Here is a 22,559-nt window from a genome sequence, read left to right on the forward strand (position 1 = left end):
ACGTGCGTGCACGAGTGTTTGCATATGCGTGGATGCTGTGTGAGCGTGTGTGTGTACATTGCAAGCGAACAAGTATAAAAGTGTGTACACAGTGTGTGGGTGTGTGCCTACATAGGTATGGGTGGGTGTGTATACGTGTGCAAGGTTATGTGTGCGTGTGTCAGTGTATGTAAGCACGTGTGCACAGAAGGAGACAGTCGGGACCCTCCCGGTGCGGGTACACTCACGTGAGTGTGTGTGCTTGTACGCATATGTGTGAGAAGGTGCACACGCGAGTCGGCCCGTGGATGGACTCGCACGCGTGAGTGTGTGGGCACGTGCACGCGTGTATTTGTGCGTATGTGTGTGCGTGTCTGTGTGTCGGCATGCACACCTATGGCTATGCGTGTACACACGCATGTTGCCTGCAGCACACATGCCTGCCAGGTGAGGCCAGCGGCCCAGGAGCAGACTGGTGGTGCCCCCGCCCTGCCCGCACTCCCAGGGAGAGTCAGAGCTGCAGCGGGGGTGCACCTGCTGGGCGTGTCCTGCTCACCTCAGCCCCTAGGAACATAATCTCGTTGCCCCCCCCCCATTCCCCTCGCTGTCACCTCCTAAGCTCGGGACTCCCGCGGTGAGGTCGGGGCCTTTACCTCGTGGCTAGGAGCGCCCTTCTCAAGGCCTGTCCAGAGGAGGCCAGTGCGCTTGCGAGTCCTGTGGGGCCCCGCCCACCTGCCGGCTGGGAAGAGCCCCCAAGTCTTGGCCACATTCCGGCGTCGTGAAGGCTGACCCACTTAATCACTGCATCTGGCCGCCATGAACAGACGAATAGTTAATAAAACTCAGCTTGGGCGATTTGGGGCAGAAAACCCCCCTTCGTGTTCACGTGGCACTTGGGTATTTGTTTCCAAGAACTGGTCGCCTCCACTTTCCATGGAAAAATCTGGAAGTTTAAGTTAAACTGGACCTTCTGATGATTCTTGGTGCAGGATGGGAGACCCGAGTGGGAGTGGGTCCCAGCGCCATGTCCCTCCCACTTGGAGACGCCCCGCCAGCTTCCGCAGGACCCCACCTCCCTGCTCCCCAGAGCGTTCCGACCCTCCTCCGGGACAGCTCTGCTGCGGACCCCCTGGACACACGCCCCTACCTCCTGCCCCGGGGCATGGAGGGGGACACGCTCGCAGGCGTGATCTGGCCGGGTTGGTCCGTCCGTCTCTCTGTGGCTTGGTGAGGGCTTCCTTCAGACTTCACATTTCGCAGATTGTTAGAAATCTGGGCTTTGTGGGCATCGCGCGTCTGTCTGAATAAATCTCTCCCTTTCACACTCCTGGCCTAAATGCTGTCTAAATGCAGAGGACGCGCAAGCAGCGGAGCCCCAGCCTCGAGTGGACGGGGCCGGACTGCGCTTCTGCTGTGCCCACGGAGCCCCCATTACCCCAGGTGCCCGGTGGAGTGCAGGGGTGGGTGCGCCTTGACCTCAGGATATGGGAGCTGCTGGCCGGGTCACTGTGGGGGGGACAGGGGAAAAAGGGAGCTGGAGGCACGGAGGGGAAGGCCTGTGTGGGTCACTCGGGGCTGGGCCTGCCCTCCCCCTCCCCCCACTGCTTTCCATTTTCTCTGATTCTCCCTTTTCTCACTTTTTCCTCTCACCCAAAAAGGGATGTCTAAAAAATGTGTCCCCTGGGGCCTGCGTTTCCGGGACCCCCATGTTTGGCATCAGCTGCCCGGCTGTAAGCCCGCCATCCAGGAAACATGAGATTATGGATGTAGGGCCCGGGCCTGTCCTAGCGGAAGCGTCTGCTGGGTCGGGGGCGAACGCGTCCAGGGAGCCCCCAGTGGGAGGCTTAGGCTGAATCCGCGGTGACAGCTCACTACCTCTCCAGCCCGCAGGCAGGAGGTGCTCCGAGCTAAGGCGAGGGCTCACGTGTCCCCCTAGCCTGGCCAATCCCCCTCCCCTGCGCCCTGGTGTCACCCTCCCACCCCAGGGAGCCCCCTGAGGATCCAGGCCCCCACTCCCTCCACGACCCCTGTGGCTAATGGTGGGCTCACACCCAGCATGGATTCCTGGGCACGGGGGTGCCACCGGATGCAGAGGGGAGGGCTGATCTTCTGGAACTTTCCTGGGCATCCTCAGAACAAGAACATTGGGAACCAGAGGGAAAGTTCACGTTCAGACAATTTGAGAAGTTTGGAAATCTCTTTGGAAGATAAATGTGGCTTAAAAATAAACACGGCCCCAGGCCCGGCAGTCCTGCCGGGCACTTGCCCCACGTCCACACAAAGCCGCGTGCAGGTGTTCATCTCAGCTATTACTCACAGCCCCACCCGCTCAGTGCACAGCGGACACGGAGCCCCATGGCCGTACTACACCTCACCTGGTGGGTCTCCAGAGACTGAGGCCGACCCCATGGTCACACGGTTTATACAGTGTGCGTGAGATGACACATCCATAGCGACACAGCGCAGATGCAGGCCGCCAGGGGTGCGGCCACACAGGGGACAGAGGGACCCTCGGGGACGGACGTGTCCGCTGTGATGTTGGCGAGATGTTTGCAGGGCGTCTCCACTGGGGGGCTGGGAGCGTGGGCACTGGGTACTACTCCTCACGGCAACGTGCGAGTCTGCAATTATCTCACAAAGTCAATTAAGTAAAACTTTATAAAAACAACTAAATGTGTCCCAGCCTTGGAATCCTTGAGGTTCTCGTGTTGGTGGTGGCAGCAGCTGTGGGCTGTTGGCATCGGGCGGGAGCCGGGGGCGGGCAGGGGCACCCAGTTGTGGCGGGCGGGGGGGGGGGTTGTTACCAATTAACCGGCTCCACTGGTTTTCCTTTAAATCATGAAAAATCACACCTGCAGGGGAGACGGCTTGCGGCTTCCCAGCCCCAGTGGAGGTCCCGGGCTGCGGCCGGGAGCAGGTGGTGGGCGTGGAGGGCACCCTGGAGCCGGACCCACCTGTGGATGCTGGTGGGGATGAGCGGCCCAAGTGGGACAACAAGCTCCAGTGCCTTCTGAGCTGCATCGGGTTTGCCGTGGGCCTGGGCAACCTCTGGAGGTCCCCGTACCTGTGCCAGACCTACGGGGGAGGCGAGGCGCGTACCCTCCACATCCGTCCCCACCCGCGGCCTCCAGGGTGTTAGGGACCTGCCGCCCCCGGGGGATTTGTCCCTCAGGCCCGGTGGCCTCAGGTTTGCGGTGCTGTTCACCAGGCTGCCCGTCTGGGCTGGCGGCGGTCAGGGCCCAGGCCCCCTCTGCAGGCGCTGCGGCCTTGCTGACAGCACCCCAGAGCGCGAGCCCAGGGGTTTGCTCGGGCTCCCAGCAGCGAAGCCCATGGGCTGGAGCCGGAGCGGCTCAGCTGGGCTGCTTCTCGCTCGAGGGCCTTCTCTCGGTGTCACGCTTGCTCTTGGGGACATGAGGCCGCGGGCTGGCCGGACCACTGCCTTTGGGGGCGGACGCGGCCCGTTTTGTCCTCAGGTTCAGGGCGGGGGTTTTCCAGGCAGGCTCGTCCTCATGTGGGTTCTGAACTGAGGGTCCTCTGCCCCTGCGAGACCGGCAGTTCCCCAGCACCCGCAGACCTTCCCGCTAGAGTTGGTCTCTGGTGGGAAATTTGGGGAGTGTCTCTCTCAGGGCCCAGGAGACGGGAAAGGCTGAGCTGGTGACAACTCACGTCCCGTCTTCTGGTCGCGGGGAGGCATCCTTGCCCTTTCAGGGGTGGACAGCCAGCCCTCCTCGCGAGATGGGGGGGCAGTGGACGGTGGGCAAGCAGACCTCACGTGAGCGCCGCCTGCCGAGCTTCCTGGTCATAAGGACGCTGCGTCTTTATAAAGTCTTTGTTTCCTGACTGTGAGACGACACAGGGCATGCAGGAGTTTTGAAAGTGCAGGTACCCCTGTAACAGCTGCCCCAGAGATGCCAGAGCCTCCGCGGTGTGGGGTCGGGCGGGCGCCTGGGCCCCGGGTCAGCTGGCCAGCGCCTCTCTGACGCGGGCCCCTCGGGAACTGCAGGAGCGCAGGCGGCAGACCCGACCCGGGGCTCGCGGGGGCCTCTCGGCACCCTTTGCGTCAGGTCAGGGCCTCGGCGACGCTCCATACGCGGGGGATCTGACGTCTGCAAACGTTTCACTGCCCACAACCTTACTCGCTCTTCAGAGCTGCCGGAGCCGGGGGCCTGGGAAGCCCTTTCCTGCGAGGTCCGTCTCCCCGCGGTCCAGACACTGAGGCCTTCGGGGCGGCCGTGCCCGCGGCCAGGGCAGCCCGGTCCCCAGGCGCGCCCGGGGCTTTGAAACACTTCTGCCGCCTGTTTTCAGAGGTGGAAGCTCTCGATGCAACGTCATGAAATACTTAAGTTTCTCATGCTGCGAGAGGCCCTTTTTTCCTGCCCTGACCACCTCTGCTGACTTTCAAGATGAGAGAGGCAACAAGCAGACGCGGCCTCACCCTGATTTGCACGGACTCCCCACCCCAATATTCTGCCCCCGCTCTGGAAACGTCAGGCAACGTCGTGACAGAATTGAGCAGAACATCTAGACAGAGACGGACAGGGATTCTGTCACACAGACACCACTCCGCAGTGAGCTGTTCTTTAAGTCAGACGACGGTAGAAGCACAAAGGCCCGGCGGTGACTCAGGTCGCCGACCGCGGGGCTCCGACATGGGCTGCGGCTCGGGGTTCACCCCAGGGAGACACACGGATGGGGTCCCCCATCGAGACGCTGCGATTTCTGCGCTGCCCTGTCCCGCCCGGACTTCCGTGTCCCTGGAGGCCTGCGGACTCTGGCACCGGAAGCGGCGCAGAGTTAAGTCGTGTGGGTTTTTAAGGAGCCCTGGTGTCCGGCAGTGATCCTCTCGGCTTGCGCTTCCTTCAGACGCCTTTGCCGTCACTCTTCTGTGTGAACCAGAGACACGGAGGCACCAGCCCGGGTGTCTGGCCTGGTGTCGACTGTCTAGGTGGGTTTGGGGAGCAGTCCCCCCAGCGACGTGTCACCCCTCCACACACGCACACACACACAGCGTGTCACTCTCCTTTCTGTCCTCGTGTGATTCTCTCCATAAAGATCTTGGGCAACCCGGGCTACGGCTGCTGTTCCGACCGGAACCTTCTTTTTCTCCCCAGTTTCTTAGTGGATTGGCCTGGCATGTGCTGCGCCCAGCACCCCCAGGCTGGTGGAGCGCGGGGTGAGGGTGGCGCTCTCCGAGATCCGCCAGTGGGCTGCCGTGCACGGCAGGGCCCCCCGACGGGGCTGCGTGCTCCGCGTCACCAGCTCTTCGGTGCCCCTTCCGCTCTCAGGGCTGTGGCACCACACGTGTGAGGTCTTCCCCACACCGACCGCGTCTCCGGTTCTCAGTGGACACCGACGGGGTGCCCCACGACCTAACCCCACCCTGACATCGCCTGACCCCACAGGCCAAGGGCTCACCCACAAGATGCCCCCCTCAGACGCCAATCTGGAGTAGCGGGTCCCCAAGTCACCCACAGCTTCTGTCCAACTTGGCTACAAATTCAAGGGGTCCCAGGACCCCTCCTAAGGCTCAATAATTTGCTAGAATGGCTCCCAGGACTCAGGAAAACACTCAGGCTTCCAGGTTTATTACAAAGCACACAACTCAGAATCGCCACATGGAAGAGACGCGAAGGGCGGGGCGCAGGGAGGGGCACGGGGACCCCGCCCTTGCAGGGGCCACCCTCCTGAGCCCTGAGTGTCACCCACCCAGAAGCCCTGCGGGGCAGGGTTCTTGATGGAACCACTGGCCACTGACTGGTGATTGACTCGGTCTCCCTGGTGGGCGTGGTCAGGGCCTCTGGCCACCAGCTCCATCCTCCAGGGGTTACACCTCATTGGCACGGGCCCAGGTGAGGTTAAAGGGCTTATCACGGACCGCAGATGTTGCTCCTCTCTCCCGTCACCCGCGAGACGCTGAGGGTCTTGGGAGCTCCGAGCGCCGAAATGCGTTTCTTTTCAGGATGAGGACCAAATCTGCTTGTCTTACTTCATCCCAGCATCACGGATCTTGTGAGCCCTGCGCTGAGGTCCACCCGATGGTGGAGCGACTCTCCTCCCTCCTTCAGATCCGGCAGAAATGAACTTACTGTGTGACTTGAGGGAGGCAGGTGCCCACGCTGGACGTGGAGCCCTCTGCGCCCCGCCCCCAGCGCCCCAGCCTGGTTTGCGATCCGAGCTCCTGTCCCCATGGCAGTCCCGTTGGGGTTGAGATGCATCTGACGCACGGGGTGGACGCTGCTCACCACGTGGTCACAGAAATGCCTCTTGTTCTCTTCTCCCCCAGTGCGGCGACTCAGCCACAGGAGAACCCCCCCCCCGCCCTCCCTGGATATTTCCTTTGGGTGGGCCCAGTCATGCTGACCTCAGCCACCCGTAAGGCCCCCACCTGGGCCTGTCCGGCCGGGGTTTTCCCCTCAGAGCAGGGGGGAGAGGGAAGGGGGCCAAGGTCTGGTTAGCCCGGAGGCTACAGCCCTTCCTAGACAGTGGATCACATACCTCGGACTCGGTCCCTGCCCATGTGGCCATTCCATGTCGGTCCTCGCCACGCTGCAGCTGTGCGTCCCGAGGCCTAAGGGTGGCTGGGAGGCCCGCCTGCAGGAGACCCCACAGTGCAGCATGGAGACGGGGGGGGCAGGGAGGAGGGGCCCTCCGTCCGTGCCCCTGGCCCCGGCCCTGTGACCGGCCCCTCCCCCCCAGGGGCTCCCTGGGTGACCTGGGTTTTGTCCACACCCCTCTAGCTCCGAGTCCCAGCCCACAGATGCCCTCGCATCCCTGTGGCATCCGGCGCCTCCACCGAGGCTGAGTCCCTCCAGAATTTAACTTTCTCCTTTAATGCGGCTTTGCCTTTCGGCTGCTACGTAGAAGACACCAATAAGCACTGTTTGCCCCAAGCGCTGGCCCTGGAGTCCTGTCAGAGGCCAACGTGGGCTGAGGGCTCCGTGGCCACCAGCTCCCTCCAGGGCCCCAACTCAGGCTCCAAACACCGGATTGTGACACGAAAAGCCAGATGGAGGCTGTGCTGGTGAAGAACACGGGGGCCTGTGATGCGTGCAAGTGGCTCTTGGAAGCTGAATCCAAGCTTCCTGCAGACAGTGTGGGGAGGACGCAGCCGACCGACCTTGTTGGCCGGGGGCTAACGCTGAGCTGCTCCGTGGGGCCACCTGGACCCGTGCGGGGGGCGGGGGGCAGCTGCCGTCGGTCCTGGAGCATCGACGTGCCCACACACGCGGGTCCCAAGCGCGCGGCTGGCGGGGACCCGGAGGGAAGGGCCCTCAGGTGAGACGCCAACATCGCCGACTCCGTGCTGGCGAGTCAGTGGCCCTCCCGACAGCGTGGGAGCATCCAGTGGGGAACCGGGGTCTCCCCAGCAGGCCTGGCAGGTCTGTGGGTTCGGGGAGGCCAGGCCCTGCCACCTCACGGCACCCACTTTGTCCACGGGGGCTCGCGGTGCAGAAGGGCCGCCGCCATCTCTGCTTGCCCTTCCCTCGGGCTCTGGCATCGGTCAGTACGTGCTCTGTCCTGGGGGCCTCGGCGACCCCTCCCGCCGCCGCTGGGTCCACCTCCCAGCGTCTGGACTGGGGTGAAGGGTTGGAGAGACAGGTTCCTGCGCCAACTCAGGGCGAAGCTTGGAGACCGTCTGGGGTGTCTCCTACCCCGAGGCTCCACGTGAGCAGACCGGCTCCCCGACTCAGGAGCCCCGGAACCAGGGGTCACAGGGCCTCAGGGAGAGCAACGTAGCCTGTCCGTGGATGAAAACCGCCAATAAAGCACCAGATGGTGGGGTGACACCGAGTCATTTAAAACAATGGCACCCCCCTGACATGGGGGTCCCCTATCCTCCCCTCGGGCAGCCACGAGCGCTTCTCCCTCACCCGTGTCGTCCTCCGGCCCGAGGCCTGGCCGGGCAGACGGCGCCACTGGCTGACCACCGCGTCTTTGCAGGAGCCCTCCTCACCCCCTGCCTCATCGCCCGGCCCTCGAGGGCAGCCTGCTTCCACATGGAGCTTGCCATTGGCCAGTGCCTGTGCAGGGGCAGCCTCGGGGTGTGGGTGGCCATCTCACCCTACCTGGGCGGAGAGGGAACGCACCTCTCTCTGATCCCCGCCCGCAGCTGCTGGGGGCAGCGGGGCGGGCTGCACTTACGTGTGCCACGCGTGTTTCACGGGTGTTTGATCGCCACTCCAGTGCATATCCAGTGGTTCTGAACCTGCAGACACGGGAGGTGCCCTGATGTAAAGATGCAGGGGCCTGGGCAGCGGCATCCCCGTGGGAGGACTTGGAGGCCGGGTGTGGTGGCAGAGGCGGCGGGCCGGCCCCGGCGCAGCAGCGGACCGTCCCGTATCGCCCAGCTCATGCATGCAGAGCGCGGAGCCTGCCTATCCCAGAAGCTCAGGCACCAGGGGAGAGCAGGCGGAGGGCAGACCCAGCTGCCCGTGTACCCTCGAGGTGGGTGCCGCACTAAGGGATCCGAGCATCACCGTCCAGGCCTGTGACACACCTGGTGGCTGCAGGCCATGTGAAAGTCCCACCTGGAAGCAGCCTGAGGCTGGTGGAGAGCCAAACGCGGCCCAGCCCGGAGAGCACCACACGGCCGGGAAGGTGACGGGTTGCCCGCGGGCGGACGCAGCCAGCTGCGGGCCAGCGGGCAGACAGGGGGAGCCCTTTGGGGCGATGTAGGGAGCGGAAATGTGGGATGTGCTTGAGGACGGTCTGCAACGGGGCAGCCAGGAGGGGGACGCTGACCGTGGCTGGTGCCCGCAGGGCTCGGCGGCTTCGTCACCTGTCCTGGTCAGCATGCACTGCGACACGGTCCTGGCGTGGGTGCTGCGGCCCCTCCCCAACTCCTCCCAACCCGCTGCACTGGAGCGCCTGCCCGCCGGACCTCAACCACACGGGCACTGCTCTCGGGGAGGAAGCCCAGCCTCGGCTGGCACCTTGAGACTGGGTCTCGGTACCCCTGCTGTGGCCCGCTCAGTGCGGGACCCAGGGGCCCGGATGCCGTGTTCCTTCACTGAGGAGCACCCAGGCCCTCGCAGCTGCTTGTGTGCTCGGAGACGGGAGGGAGAGGCACAGGCTGCTGTGCTCCCTGAACTAAGTCCTTAGGTGGAGACCCCAGCCAAGGGCGTCATCTGGGGACTCCTCCCAGATGTGGGAAACAGGCATGGTTTTCAAGTTCGCTCGTAAAGCTGGGTTGATCTCTTTCCCTTCCTGCCTCTAGCTGATAGAAACTTGCACTTGGCACGCGCTGGACAAGGCTGGCCCTGGGTGCTCAGGCCAAAGGGCTGGGCTGGGAGGCTCCTCGTGTCGGCCACAGAGGCCACTGGCAGTCAGCCTCCCTGCCCCTCACTCAGGGTGGCAGCGGTCCCGCCCAGTGTGCCCAGGTCATCTGCAGTGATGACCAGCCCATGGCCTGCTCATGACTGCACGGGCTGGCTCCAGGCTTTGTGCTGGAATGCCGGGGCAGCAGCGCTGTGAGCCTCTTCCGGTACCGGCAGACACTGAACATCACGGCCGACACCGACGACAGTGGCTCTGTCCAGTGCTGGCTGCTGGTCTGCTTGACGGCCTCCTGGGCCATGGTGTACCCGTGCGTCATCAGAGGCACTGAGACCGCTGGGAAGGTGAGAGCCCACAGGCCAGACCCCGCTCCCACCAGCCCCGGAGGACCCCTCCCCATTTCCATCATTGCTGGCCTCTGGGGTTCAGAGGCTCGGCGAGGAGGGGCGCAACTTCAGCACTGTCACGTGTCCCTGGAGAACTGATGCCTTTGTCACCATGAGGTGAAGCTCCTCAGCCTGGCGACTGTCGGCTCCAAGTGCGCTGGGATATTAGAGGAGCTGTTCCAGCCTCCACTGACTCACCAACATAGTGCACTTTTTCCAATTTCTTTCTTTTCACCTCTTTGGGCCTTTTTGTATTTTATTTTTTTTATTTTTTTGGCGGTATGCGGGCCTCTCACTGTTGTGGCCTCTCCCGTTGCGGAGCACAGGCTCCGGACGCGCAGGCTCGGCGGCCATGGCTCACGGCCCCAGCCGCTCCGCGGCATGTGGGATCTTCCCGGACCGGGGTTCGAACCCGTGTCCCCTGCATCGGCAGGCGGACTCTCAACCACTGCGCCACCAGGGAAGCCCCCCTGCCTTTTTTCATCTGGTTTGGTTTAGCTTGTCATCTCGTACTTCTTTTCTGCTTGTCCCCTCTGTTCTTTGCTCCTGTTTCACTCTTTTGCTGAGTAGTTTTCGATCCCACTCTATGCGCTTTGCCCATTAGTAGCAACTTGGTGGTGGAATTAGGGGTTGTAGCATCATGGTCTGTCTCCAGGCAATGCTGTACCACTGCACAGAGGAAGCTCTCAGCATCGCCCTCCCTCCCCACAGTGTCCACACTGTTGTCATACATTTGACTTGCAATGTGTTATAAACAGCAAATGCGTTCTCAGCACTTTTTTTTTTTTTTCTGGCTGCACTGCACGGCTTGTGGGATCTTAGTTCCAGGACCAAAGTGCCAAGTCTAACCACTAGACCGCCAGGAGACTCCTGCATCTCAGCATTTTTTTTTTTTTTTTTTGCGGTACGCGGGCCTCTCACTGTTGTGGCCTCTCCCGTTGCGGAGCACAGGCTCCGGACGCGCAGGCTCAGTGCCATGGCTCACGGGCCCAGCCGCTCCACGGCATGTGGGATCCTCCCAGACTGGGGCACGAACCCGTGTCCCCTGCATCGGCAGGCGGACTCTCAACCACTGCGCCACCAGGGAAGCCCCATCTCAGCATTTTTGTTTCACACAGTGGATTATCTTTTAAAGAGGTGTAGACAATGAGAAAAAACATATTGATAGTTACCTGGTCTCCATGCAATAAGGACCAGGGGAGCCTGAGCCTAAGCCCCCAAGCCTGCCTTTCAAGTTGCACCTAGCACAGGGCTTCCCACACTCTCCTCCTTCTGGGCTTGGATAAGTCTAATATTTTATATGTCTGTCCTTTAAACGACTGTGACGAAATCCTGTGCATTTCTACCAGGTCTCCTGATCCGTGATTATGGAGGTTTGCAGGTCCGAGTGTGCATGTGTGCCTGTGCTTTTTCTCGGTTACCACGTGAGGGTGATGGTTACTCTCACGTGAGGGGCTCCAAGCTTGAGGGGACTGGAATTTTGGAAGCAGCCATCGGTCACAACAAGCCAGCCGGAAACCCCGAATAATCCTGCCATGAAAGTCCCTGAAGATGCACTGGGTAGCTCCCCAGTGTCTACACTGGGGTCTGGGGGTCAGGAGGGAAGGGCATCCACTCGCAGATTTATTTTTTGCAGATGCCGTGTGTGCAGACCCCTCCTCAACCCTGAAAGAATTGGGGGCTGGTCCTTCTGCGGGAGAAGGTGTGGGCAGGTGTGTGGCCCCATGGACCCTGAGAAGCGGCCAGCTGGGGGCCTCAGCGTGGAAGGAAGAGGGGCCTGACTGTGGGCGAGGGGGAGTCCGCCCACCCTGGGGAGGCCATCGCCCTCCTCAGCGGGGTCCACGTATGGGCTTCAGGGGGGGCCCCAAACGCCGCAAGCTTGACTGGAGCTCACACCCCACCATCCCCTCCCGGATCCCATGGGTGACGTGGCAGTGGACCCAAGCATCTCGGTACACCCATCCCTCTCGAGGGTTCACGCGGAACAGACACACTGAGAAGACTAACAGCCTGCCTTTTTCAGGCAATTTTTTTCATGGCCTTGTTCCCGCACCTGCTCCTCTCGGTTTTCCTCATCAGAGGACTCACCCTGCCTGGGGCGACCGAAGGACGGACCTACCTATTCGCGCCCGACGTAAGTGGGTCCCGAATCCAAGCCCCCAGGGGTCCGGGCTCTGGAAGCACGCGAGCCGGGTCCCCTGCCCAGCCCAGCTCGTCCCAACCCCTGGCTGTGGGAGCAGAGGTGCGGTCACAAGGAGGGGCAGCCTGGGATCCCAGGGGTCAGGTTTGGAGGGGAGGGAGCAGAGGAGGACTCGGTCTGGAACATGGGGACCACTATGAAATGGGGGTTCAGGGGGGAGGCCGGCTGGGGACCCACACGTCCCACCCCTGGGGCCCTCGTCCAGCAGTGCAGCCCCACCAGGCGAGGACCACTGGGCCATTCCACAGTCTCCGGGGCCGCAGCATCCCCGGGACCCCAGGGGCTGCCCGGCTCATCCCGCAGCCTCCCAGGCAGAGCCCTGCCCTGGGGAGGGACAGGCCCCTGGTACACAAGCAGGTGGAGGTTTGCCGGGTCTAGCAGCAGAAACATCAGGCACTGTGTGCACGGGGGCCCCACCTGGCCCTCAAGTCCCCAAAACCCCGGGCCTGAGGGGAGCAGTACAAACACCCTGAGTCCGAGCTGCTCAGCCTTGACTCCCAGCCCCGAGAGGGCGGTGCCCCTAGTGCTCAGGGCCACACGTCTCGTGTGGCTGGGACCCGGGGGGCCACTACACATCACGAACAGGCAGCCGGAGTTGGCCATGTCAACTGCTCCTCGTGTGCGGTCCCAAACTCTTCTTGGGGCCTGAGCAGGTGACACTGCTCGTGGGAGTGTCCCAGGGACGCTGGGAACATTCCAGAACACGAGGCACTGGGCCAGGGCAGCTTGTCTGATCTCGGGCCCCTATCTCCTTGCAGATGCAGGTCCTGCAGAGCCCCCGGGTGTGGCTGGATGCAGCCACCCAGATATTCTTTTCTCTGTCCCTGGCCTTCGGAGGACACATCACTTTTGCAAGTTACAACCCGCCCAGGTAGGGCCGGGCTGGGGGCAGGGAGCCAGGCTTCAGAGAGACACACCAAGCACTTCTTTGCCGTGACCTCCTGCCGGGGATGGAGAGTGATCTGGTGTGAGCTTCTGATAAGAACAGATTGTCAAGATCTGGTAATTACTGAGTCATCCCCTAAGGGCCGGGAGGTTGGGGCCCTCTGGGGCAGCTTCCAGCAAGTTCCGGAGCGGCTGCAGGAAGAGAACCTGAGTCATCAAACCCCGGAACAAGGCCATAACCGGGGGCTGCCTCTGTGTGACGCATGTGGCCATAAAAGCAGAAATACTGCCTGTGTCCACCTCGTTACTTAAAATAGACGCCAGGCCCACGCCCTTTTATGGATGGACTGGCCGTGGCACCAGGCACGACTGCGGGCCAAAAGCCACTCGGGGCCGGCAGTTATGCGCTTAAACCTACCTCCAGGTGGCTGTCCGTGGGGACAGGCGGGGGGGGGGGGCGGCAGGAGAGGGGGTGGGACCACGGGGTGAGTGTGAGCCATGAAAGTCCCTGAAGATGCAGGGGGGGCGTCGGTGGGGAAGGGTCTGAGCTGTCCTCAGAGCACAGCAGAGCACCGTGCTCCAGGTCCAGCACAGGCGGCCCCCGGCGGCCCTGATGACACGCGTGTCTGCCCAGGAACAACTGTAAGAGGGACGCGGTGACCTTCACCCTGGTCAACGGCATGACCTCCCTCTGTGCGCCCATTACTGTCTTCTCTGTCCTGGGGTTCAAGGCGGCCAGCGACCACGGGCGCTGACTGGACGGGTGAGCACGGTGCCCTCGGGCTCTGAGGCGAGGCGGCCCCGAGCTCAGCCCCCACGTGGGGATCCCCCAGATGACCTTCTGTTTCCCCAGAGCAGTGGGGTGGAGGGTCCACCCAGAACCTGGGATGGGACCTGACCCGGAAGCAGGGTCCTTGCAGAGATGACTGGTTAAGGTGAGGTTGTCCTGGACAGGGTGGGTCCCCAATCCAATGGCTGGTGTCCTGATAAGAGACAGAAGGGGGACACACAGACACGGAGGAGAAGGCCGGGTGACCACAGAGGCAGAGGCTGGAGGGACGTGGCCACAAGCCCGGCGACACCTGGGCCCCAGGGGCTAGAAGAGGCAGGAAGGACCGTCTCCTGTAGCCTCCGGAGGGAGCGCGGTCCTGCCCACACCTTGATCTTGGACGGCTGGCTGCAGAGCTGGGAAAGGATGAATCCCTGTTATTTTAAGACTCCCCAGGCTGAGGACGTTTGTCACAACAGCCCCGGGAGCTGACGCTGTTAGGATGCCCCCACCCTTGAAGTTACCACGTTAGACGGACGGCCTGGTGGCCTCCAGACATGGTTTACCGGTTGGAGCCCGTCAGAGCTGCACAAGCCTGCCCTTTGGGCACTGCTAAACGTCCCCACGGCCCCGGACGGCCAGCGGAACGGTGGCCGTGTCAGCAGAGCGTGGGGGGACGCCTGTCCTGACCCTGCTCGGCTGCGCTGGGGGATGAAGGGCAGCCGCCAGGCGCTCCGGGCACTGCTGAGCAAGTGCGCCTCTTGGAATGTTCCGGAGAGGCTGCAGCGTCACCCCCGCGGGACAGCAGCTCATCCCCGTCTCCTTGTCGCACCTGGGACACTGGACAGCACTTAAACAGCAAAATCACCGACAAAAATGCGAAAACCGCAGCCGCAGCCAGCCTGGGAGAGGCTTGTCTACAGCTCCGCGGATGAGAGGGCAGAGCGTCGCGGGGGCCTGGCGGGAACGGGCGCGTCAGCCACTCTGGACACGTCCGCAAATGCCCTCGGGATGGTGTGGGGACTGGATGCAAGGTGACAAGTCCCTTCTAGCGAGTAGGAGAATTCGCAAACGTGGAAGCCCCGCGGAGTCTGAGCCTCGAGCCCTGAGACAGACGTGGAGGCACGAGAAGAGCTGCCCCCCCGCAGCAGCTCTAGGAGCGCCACCCCCAGGGCCATCGGGCCCTCGAGTCGGGGAGGCGGGGAGCAGCAGGTCCGTTTGTATCCGGGCCCCGAGGCTGCAGGCTCTGTGCCCCGTTTGTGCATGAGGCCGGGCCTCCCAGGGCCCGCCCCTAGGGCATCTGCTCCCCCCACCTGCCACCCTGCAGAAACATCCTCTGTCTTGTCAACGCCTTCAATCTCCCCAACCAGAGCATCTCCAGGGAGGCCCTCGCGCGCCTTAACTCCACCTGGCCCGAGCGGGTGGCGGGCTCCTCCTGAAGGCCTGCTGCCTGGAGGACTTCCTGGATAAGGTACCCCAGGGGCTGTGGCCAGGCTGCAGGTGGCTGCAGGCGTTGAGCCGGGGTCAGCAGTGAAGGGATCGGGGCTGACCCTGTGACCCGCTTCTCTGAGCTCCTAGAAAACCCCACGGCCTAAACGCAGCAGGTCCAACGGGCCCTGCCCAGCAGGCGGGGATCCAGGCTGACCCGAGAGTGGGAGCTGTGGGCACCCAGAGCCCAGGGAGAGGGGCCTGAGCGTAGCCACGGAGCCAGGCTGTGTCTGGAGGAGACACGCACGGGGCCAGCTGATGCGGGGACAGGGACAGCAGGCCGGGGGCAGTCAGGGGGCAGGACCTCGGGACAGCGGTCGGATGGGCTCCTGAGCCCAAGGCCCCCAGGCCCCACGGCACCTGCTGCAGGGGATTTAGGGGCACAGGTCCCCTTCCTTCAGAGGTGCACCTGTAGTTTGTTATAACACAGCCTGACTCAGGAGGGGGTTGGTGCGCACGCGTGCCCCGGCGTGGATGCGCTGCGTTGCAGAGCGCCCCGGGCACAGGCCTGGCCTCCATCGTCGTCACGGAGGCGCCTCCACATGCCGGGGGCCCCCGTCTGGGCCATGTTCTTCTCAGGGATGCTGTTCAGCCTGGGCCTGACGTCCACGCTCAGGAACACGGAAAGCGTCGTCACACCACCCTTGAACTTGAAGGCCACGCCCAGATGGGTCCCCAAGGAGGCCCTGACAGGTGAGTGGACAGCCAGGCCTCCCTGCAGGGCCTGCACTCACTGCCCTGCTGCCTCTACCCTCTGTCCACTCTGCCCGATGTCCATGAGGGCGCGAGGGCCCTGACCCCGCAGCTCTGGCTCAGTGCCTCAAGGATCGTCACGGGGAGCTGAGGGTCAGGGAGGGGACTCCGTCCCACACTGCCCACGGAGGCCACTCCATCCGAGCACGTCCTCCAGCTCCGTAGGTGCAGGGGGACATGCTGGGGGGAGTGGACAAAGGGAGATGCCTGAACACGGGGGTTGGGTCCAGGGCTGGCCCGCCTGCTTCACGCTGCGGGTGGGAAACTACTGGCTCGAGATCTTTGACCGCTACGTCGCTTCCCTGGACCTGAACCTCTTCCCGTTCTCCGAGGTGGCTGGTGTCATTTATGTTTATGGGATGAAACGGTGAGTCAGCTTCCAGGGGTCCCGCCCCTCTGCTCCAAGCGTCCCCAAGTACACACGTGTGGGCATCGGGCAGCCGGTCTCCTGGACAGCTGCGGGATGACACGGACCATCTGATTTCCCTCCCCAAACAAACCTGTCCACAGATGCACCCCTGGGACCCACCCGCTGGGCTGTGGGGACGCTAGTGACAAAACGACCAGTCCCCAGCCATGCGGGGGGACTCCTAAAGTCCAAGGACAGGTGGACACTAGGGCACCAGGAGGCCCCACCCAGGGTTCCAAGCCCCACCATCCTGGAGGCCTCTGAGGAGGCCCCACACTGGTCCTGCCCATCCACACCTGGCCCAGGCCTGCGGCGCACCTGTCACTCACACCTGCCCGCACATCTGTCACTCCATGGCCACTCACGCCTGGACTCACACCTGTCACCCTGACCGTAGCCCTGCCCAGATGACCCTGGACGTTGTGCCTTTAGGAGATCCTGACAGGCCCCAAATGCCAGGGCCTCCATGCTGCTCTGTGGGCACTGGGACAGCGGGCTTGTCCCCGGAGGGATGCTGCCCGCCTCGAGACACCGGAGTAAGAGGCAGTGGTCCGTGGTGACGAGGGGGGAACAGTGAGGCCCTGGACTCAACGGGTTGTGGGTCTCAGAAGGGGACCCTCAGGAGCCGTGAGGAGTGGCCTGGTCGGGGGGGGAACAGGAAGGGGAGAGGCCCCAGGAGGGTCGGCCCCTGGGTGGCTGATACCTTCTCCTGGGTCTGCAGTGGTTGTTGCACATCCTGGGCCTCTGTCCCCATCCTGGGGGCCCGGGTCAGGTGCCGCCTTCCCTCCCACAGCGGGCCAGCGGAGGCCTCTCTACCCCTCACAGAGCCGGAGCTCCCCGCCCCCAGTGCCAAATCCACGGGTCCCGCCGTTCCCTGGGCCAGGCTGACCTGCCCCTCTGGCCTTCCCCACACATTGGCCTGGGGGTTGGGTCTTCATCAGGACCCCAGAAGTTTGCCTGGTCCGGGGGCCACTCAGGAAGATGTGGGGCAAAGGTCAGGGTGGAAGTGGGGCAGTCCCATGGGCTCCATCTTTGTGGCAGGACAGAGGCTACTGGTCGAGCGGCTGGGGGATCGGAGCCCGTGGCAGATCTGAGTGCCTCTGGGGCAGGTTCTGTGACGACATAGCGTGGATGACTGGGCGCGGCCTGGCCTCTAATGGCAGGTGACCTGGAAGGCTGTCAGCCCCCTGCTGCTGCCGACCACCTTTGTGGCCTGCGTTGCCCTCCTGGCCAGCTCACCCCGGGCTGCAAGGCCTGGAACCCCCAACACGTAGGTCTCTGGGTGGGGGTCCGGGAGCACCGGGGCCACCTCAGACCCGGCCTGGTCCTTCCCTGGTGCCTTCCGGGGCCCAGGGGACCCTCACGGTGGACATTCGTGCCCTAAGGGCCACGTGGGCTGCTTCTGCTCTGAGACCACCCCAGACCCCCGATGTCCCCGGGGGCAACGGTGCCGATTCCAGCAGCCCCGGTGACCTTGGGCAAGGGCCTCAGTCGGTGGCGGGAGGACAGGAGCAGTTTCCAGACTCCGGTGACTTCGCAGGTCCCTGAAGCCCCTCCCACAGGGACGTGGCTTCAAGCCACACTTCCCCAGCGCCGTGGGGATGGGCTCTGCAAACGCCCAGCCGGGTCGCAGACTAGAAGCCGCCACCGAGCCGGTCAGAGCATGAGCTGCGTGCGCACGTGGCCCCGGCTCGAGCCAGCTCTTGGCCCCAGGCTGTGCTCTGCGCCGCGTGGGCCGCGCCAACCTGCCGGCTGTCTGCTGGCTCAGAGCTGCCCCTTGCCTGGAGTGTTGAAGCAGCCGCTTTCAAGCTCTCCCCAGAAAGGAGCTGCCCCAGAGGACCAGGCAGGCACAGGACGGATGGCGCCATGTTTCTCAAAGAGCTTCTCGTGGCTGTTGGCCTGGCCGTCCTGTCCAGGCTGTTGTCCTGTTCGCCCAGTGCCTCAACTCGGGTGGCGGTGCTGCCCCCCCTTACGGGGGGAGCGTAGCGTCTGACGATGCCCAGCGGATCCGACCCCGCAGCCCCTAGGGGTGTGTGCAGTGGCTGTCTCCAGAACCCGACGCCCCAGATCCCAGGCCTGTCTCAGAGCCAAAACCCTACGAGAGGCTCCGCCAAGCCCCGGAGCTTCAGCTGCCCGAGTCCCCGCTGCCCCAGGGAGTGGTCCCCGGCCGTGGGCCTTTTCCATCCACCCACCCTGGGTGCTTCGTCTCGGGAAGAGATGGGGTGAAGCTGCCCCACATAACACAGCCCCTGTGGCCGAGCGTCCGCCTCGCTGCGTCCGGGAGTGGCGGTGGCGGGACCTGTCCCCTGTCCGATGCCCACCTTGGGGCCTTGTGTCCTGCAGCACAGTTCCCCTCGGGGCAGGAGAACGCCTGCCCGGGCTGGGTGCGGGCCACCTGCGCGCTCCTGTCCTTCCTGCCTGCACTGTGGGTCCTGGTGGCCCCGCTGCTCACCCGGCACAGACAGAAGCGGCAGGACAGGCGTCCGAAGCTGCACGGCGGTGGGGGGGGGGGGGGCGGCCGAGGGCGGGGCCGGGGTGGCAGGGAGGGCCCTGCCTGTGCCAGAGCCCGACCACGCCAGCACACACTCGCCTGACCCGAGGCCCGTGGTCGTTGCTCCCGACACGGTCGCGCCCTCCAGACCAGCTCGTGGCACAGCCCAGCTCCGACACTGCAGCCCACGCACTTCCCCAGATGGGGGACAGCCCACCGTCTGCCTCCTGGGCCCTGCGGCGGGTGGCCAGGCACTGTACCCGGCGACTCCACGGGCAAACAACGGGGGTGCCGACAGCCAGGCCAGCGGTAGGGGGGCATCTGGGAAAGCCCAGCCACACCCCACAGCCGAGGGGTCTCGTGCCACGCGAGTTTGGGAACCTGCAGGCAGGGCCGGTCTCCAAGGAAAAGCAGACTGCGCTCTCCGCCACGAGGCCCCGCCCCATAGAAGCCCCTTTCTTCACCTGGAGCCCCGGAGTCACGGGGAGGGTCTGGTGCGGCTGCACGTGATGGGGACTCTCGGGGACGTGGGTCCGTCTCGACCGACGTTCGGGCCACCCAATGCAGAGAATCGTCACAGAAGCACGGCCCATCCCGCTCTCAAAGGCCAGGGAGCTGCGGCGAGAAAGCCAGCAGCGAGGCCGCCTCTTCCCAGGCTGGGCTCAGAAGCACTGCCTTTCATTCTTTAGAGACTTTCTCAGTCAAATGTGTCAGGAATGATCCAAAAGGCCGATTATCACGCAGGTTTCGACTGCCTCCGGGGGGGGCCCACCCTCACTCACGCCCGGTCCTTCCTTCAGCCAAGACCTGCCCATTCTCGAGCCCACTCACCTCCACCCGCCCTCCTCCGACAGCCAGAGGTCAGCTCTAAGGCGCTGGGCACTGGATACACGGGCTTGCTTCCAGCCCCCAGCCCCACAGCCTCACTCAAGGAGACCATGTGTGTCCTTGGCGTCGTGCCGGGAACACTTCCCACTAAGCTCCAGTCCCAGGCGGGGCAAACGCTGTCCGTGGTGCTGAATCGCCCCCAGCTGACAAGTACCACGGTGAGGCCAGGCACGCGTGAGGGGCCTCCCCGCCCTCGGCAGCCCAGACCCCAGCAAACAGAAGCACGTGCACTACAGCCCACCTCAGAGGAGCTGAGTATTAAAGCGGGTTAGCCCAAGAGTGCCCCCAAAGGGAGTCCTAAGCCGCACGGGGAGCCCGCGGCCCGCACGTCGCCCACTCCGTGCCACGCGGCCCCTTCCTCCATCAAAAAGCCAACACAGCCGTGAGTCTTCTTCAGCCTCCCTCCTCCACGTTCAGGGACCCTGGGCTTCCAGTGGGTCCGCCCAGGGGATCCGGGATCACGTCCCGGCTTCAGGTTAGCTGATGTTACAAACTCCACCTGCACCTGTAATGCCCCTTTGCCACGTCCAGTGACGTGGATTCTGGGGTTAGGGTGTAGCGTCTTTGGGGGTCATTATTCTCCCGCCAGCGCCTGGGGGACTCTGAGCTGCCAGGTCTGGGAAGCCCTCTGCTCTACAGTGCCCTTCACAGGTGAGCGTCCCATGGCTGGGCGCCAGCACACCCCAGGGCTATGGTGGTGAGGGGAGCAGAGCCGTGGGGCTGAGGGCCCCCGGGCATCGTCTGTGCCCTGCTTTCACTCCTGCCCCTCGTGCCTTTCACACCTTGGCTTCTCTGGCTGTGCACACATCTGGGGGCACGGGAGCCAGAGGCTCCTTCACCTGCGGTTCAGACCTAGGGAAGCCTTAGAAACTAGATGTTTTTTCTTTGCTTCTCAGAATTTTATTATTTTCATGTTTCACCCTGAGGAGACTTGGCAGTCTGCATGGTGATTTTATAAAATAGATAAATCAGAGTGAGGTCTTACTCAGTTGAGCCTGACCAGAGCATACGCCCTTTCCAAGGGTTTTACACTTTAGTAAAAATACAAGTGACTTTGAGTAAAATTGGGACAAAATGCATGTAGTAGACAAACAAGGTTCTAGAGGCATGTAGAAGTCAGAAAACTGAGCCATGACTGACCTGTTTCTGGAAATGCCAGAAACAGGTCCAGGGGTGCTGGGAGCCTGTGGTGGTCGGTGGCGGGTCAGTGGGGTGCAGCTGTGGGGTCCAGGTCACCTCCCCCTGCATGGGGAACTCTCCGCTTTGGGCGGCAGGTCAGTCCTTCCCAGCAGGGGCACCGCCAGGCCGGCAGCAGGTGGGCGGGGTCAGTCCCACACTGATTATTTATGATGCGCTTGTGGACTTGGGTCCATCATAAACACTCGGTCACTCGGACGCTGCAGCAGTGGCAGTAAACGGGCAACAGCCATAAACCCCGGCAGGCGCCCTGCACTCACGTTCAGCTGATCTGGGCTGCGTTAGCACCGGCCCCGTCCAACGTACACTTGACGGCACCTGCCACATCATTGTGGACCCAGCAGGGACATCCTGGAAGGAAGCCTTGGGAGCTACTCAAGGTCATCAAAATGCTGCTTTCCAGCCTCCGTGTCGGCCCCGGGCACCGGGCAGATCGCCGGCCCCCAGGTCACCCCCCGAGCTGCCCCTCCTGCTGCGTGCCCCGCGGGGCTCTGAAGGGCACAGCCTCAGTGCAGACAGAGCAGGGCAGGCCCGGGCGCTGGCTTCTCCGGGTGGAGGCACCTCACGGGGACCTGAGGCCAGGCTGGACGCGGAGGCGGGGACCCCGACGGGCTGCTGCGAGGGGGGCCCGCTCTCACACAAGCCCCCTGGCACCTCAGATCCTACTGGTGTCGGCTGAGCCGTGTCCCTGCAACCTCGCCCTTACCCACCTCCTGAGCCCTGACCCTGACGCTGGACCCAGCCAGCCTCTGTCAGCTCCATCCCGGAGGGTCACTGCATGGAAGACAGCCCCCAGACCAGCCTCCAACTTCCCTGCCCCCCAGCAGCACCAACACCACCTGGAAATAGTTTGATTCACATTCCCAGCCCTGCTGGGCGGAACCACGTGTGTGTGGGGGCGGCATCTGCGTGGTCCACCCCCCACCCGGGAGCCCAGGTTGAAATCTGCCCCTTGCCTCCAAGCCCCCGGGCTCCCTGGACAAGCCCTCTGGGGCACTTGGCCATGGCCCGGTCAGGGGCTGACCACCGTTCTCCCCGGGTCTTCCACACGGGCCCCGAGGCACGATCCTTGACCTTGAGCAGAGCCCCATATGCCCCGGCAGTGCAGGGAGGCCCCCGTGCATGAGGAAGACTCCCGTAGAGACCTTTCCCTCGGGGACCCGAGCAGCTCCCCCCTGAAGAGCCCCCCACTTCCGGAAGGCCCTGTTCCCAGGCCTATCGTGCTCTTCCCCAGGCGCTGTGCCCGAGTCCGGCTAAGCGGATGTGACAGCACGTGACCAAAGGAGCCCCACAGCAGTCAGCACGCAGGTCACCCAGATGACAGAGGGGGGCAGACGGGGTGGACAGCCAGGGACTGCCTGCCTGAGCATGCCCACCTGCCCAGGTCCAGCACGTGGGGACAGGTGAGGAGACAAGCACTCTGGGAGAGGGATGGGGCCGGACTGGGGCCCCCGTGTGCACGGCCCTCACTGCCCACTCCACAGAGCCCTCGGGAAGGAGGAGAATCCCACGGTCCACTGAGAAGGTAACGGGCAGAGGAGAAACATGCTCAGGAGGAATCCCGATGTCCTGGACCTCAGACCTTTCCCGTCTGTCCTCTCCCACGTGTCCATGGAGCTTGGCCAGAGCTGGCTGCAGCAGTGGGGGGTGCTGGGCCGGGCCCCATGGGAGCGCCCTCTCTGAGCCACCCGCCCCTCCCTCCACATCCCCCCCACCAGGAAGCCCCCTCCGACCCCCGCCAGGCCGAGAACCCACGTGGATCTCGCACCCCAACAGGTGCACGTGTTTGTAATTACAGAACACAGTCCTCACTAGTACGTGTTTTAATACAAACTCAC

General features: G+C 63.6%; 1 protein-coding gene across 1 annotated transcript; it reads left to right on the forward strand.

Annotated features, from left to right (window-relative positions):
• Nucleotides 1-1,003: 1,003 nt before the first annotated feature.
• Nucleotides 1,004-21,400, forward strand: LOC136121708 (inactive sodium-dependent neutral amino acid transporter B(0)AT3-like). The gene is given in 23 exon segments (XM_065875681.1): nucleotides 1,004-1,178; nucleotides 1,333-1,419; nucleotides 2,838-3,065; nucleotides 7,921-8,062; nucleotides 8,742-8,828; nucleotides 8,830-8,873; nucleotides 9,418-9,599; nucleotides 11,665-11,775; nucleotides 12,600-12,712; nucleotides 13,361-13,489; nucleotides 14,823-14,920; nucleotides 14,923-14,966; nucleotides 15,474-15,517; nucleotides 15,519-15,676; nucleotides 15,974-16,103; nucleotides 17,255-17,283; nucleotides 17,286-17,372; nucleotides 17,375-17,415; nucleotides 18,494-18,644; nucleotides 18,785-18,945; nucleotides 19,491-19,682; nucleotides 20,114-20,175; nucleotides 21,169-21,400. Coding segments are annotated over 23 exon segments (2,727 nt in total).
• The last annotated feature ends 1,159 nt before the right edge of the window (nucleotides 21,401-22,559 follow it).

This window comes from Phocoena phocoena, chromosome 3 (assembly GCF_963924675.1).
Source record: "Phocoena phocoena chromosome 3, mPhoPho1.1, whole genome shotgun sequence".
In the NCBI taxonomy this organism is placed as follows: domain Eukaryota; kingdom Metazoa; phylum Chordata; class Mammalia; order Artiodactyla; family Phocoenidae; genus Phocoena; species Phocoena phocoena.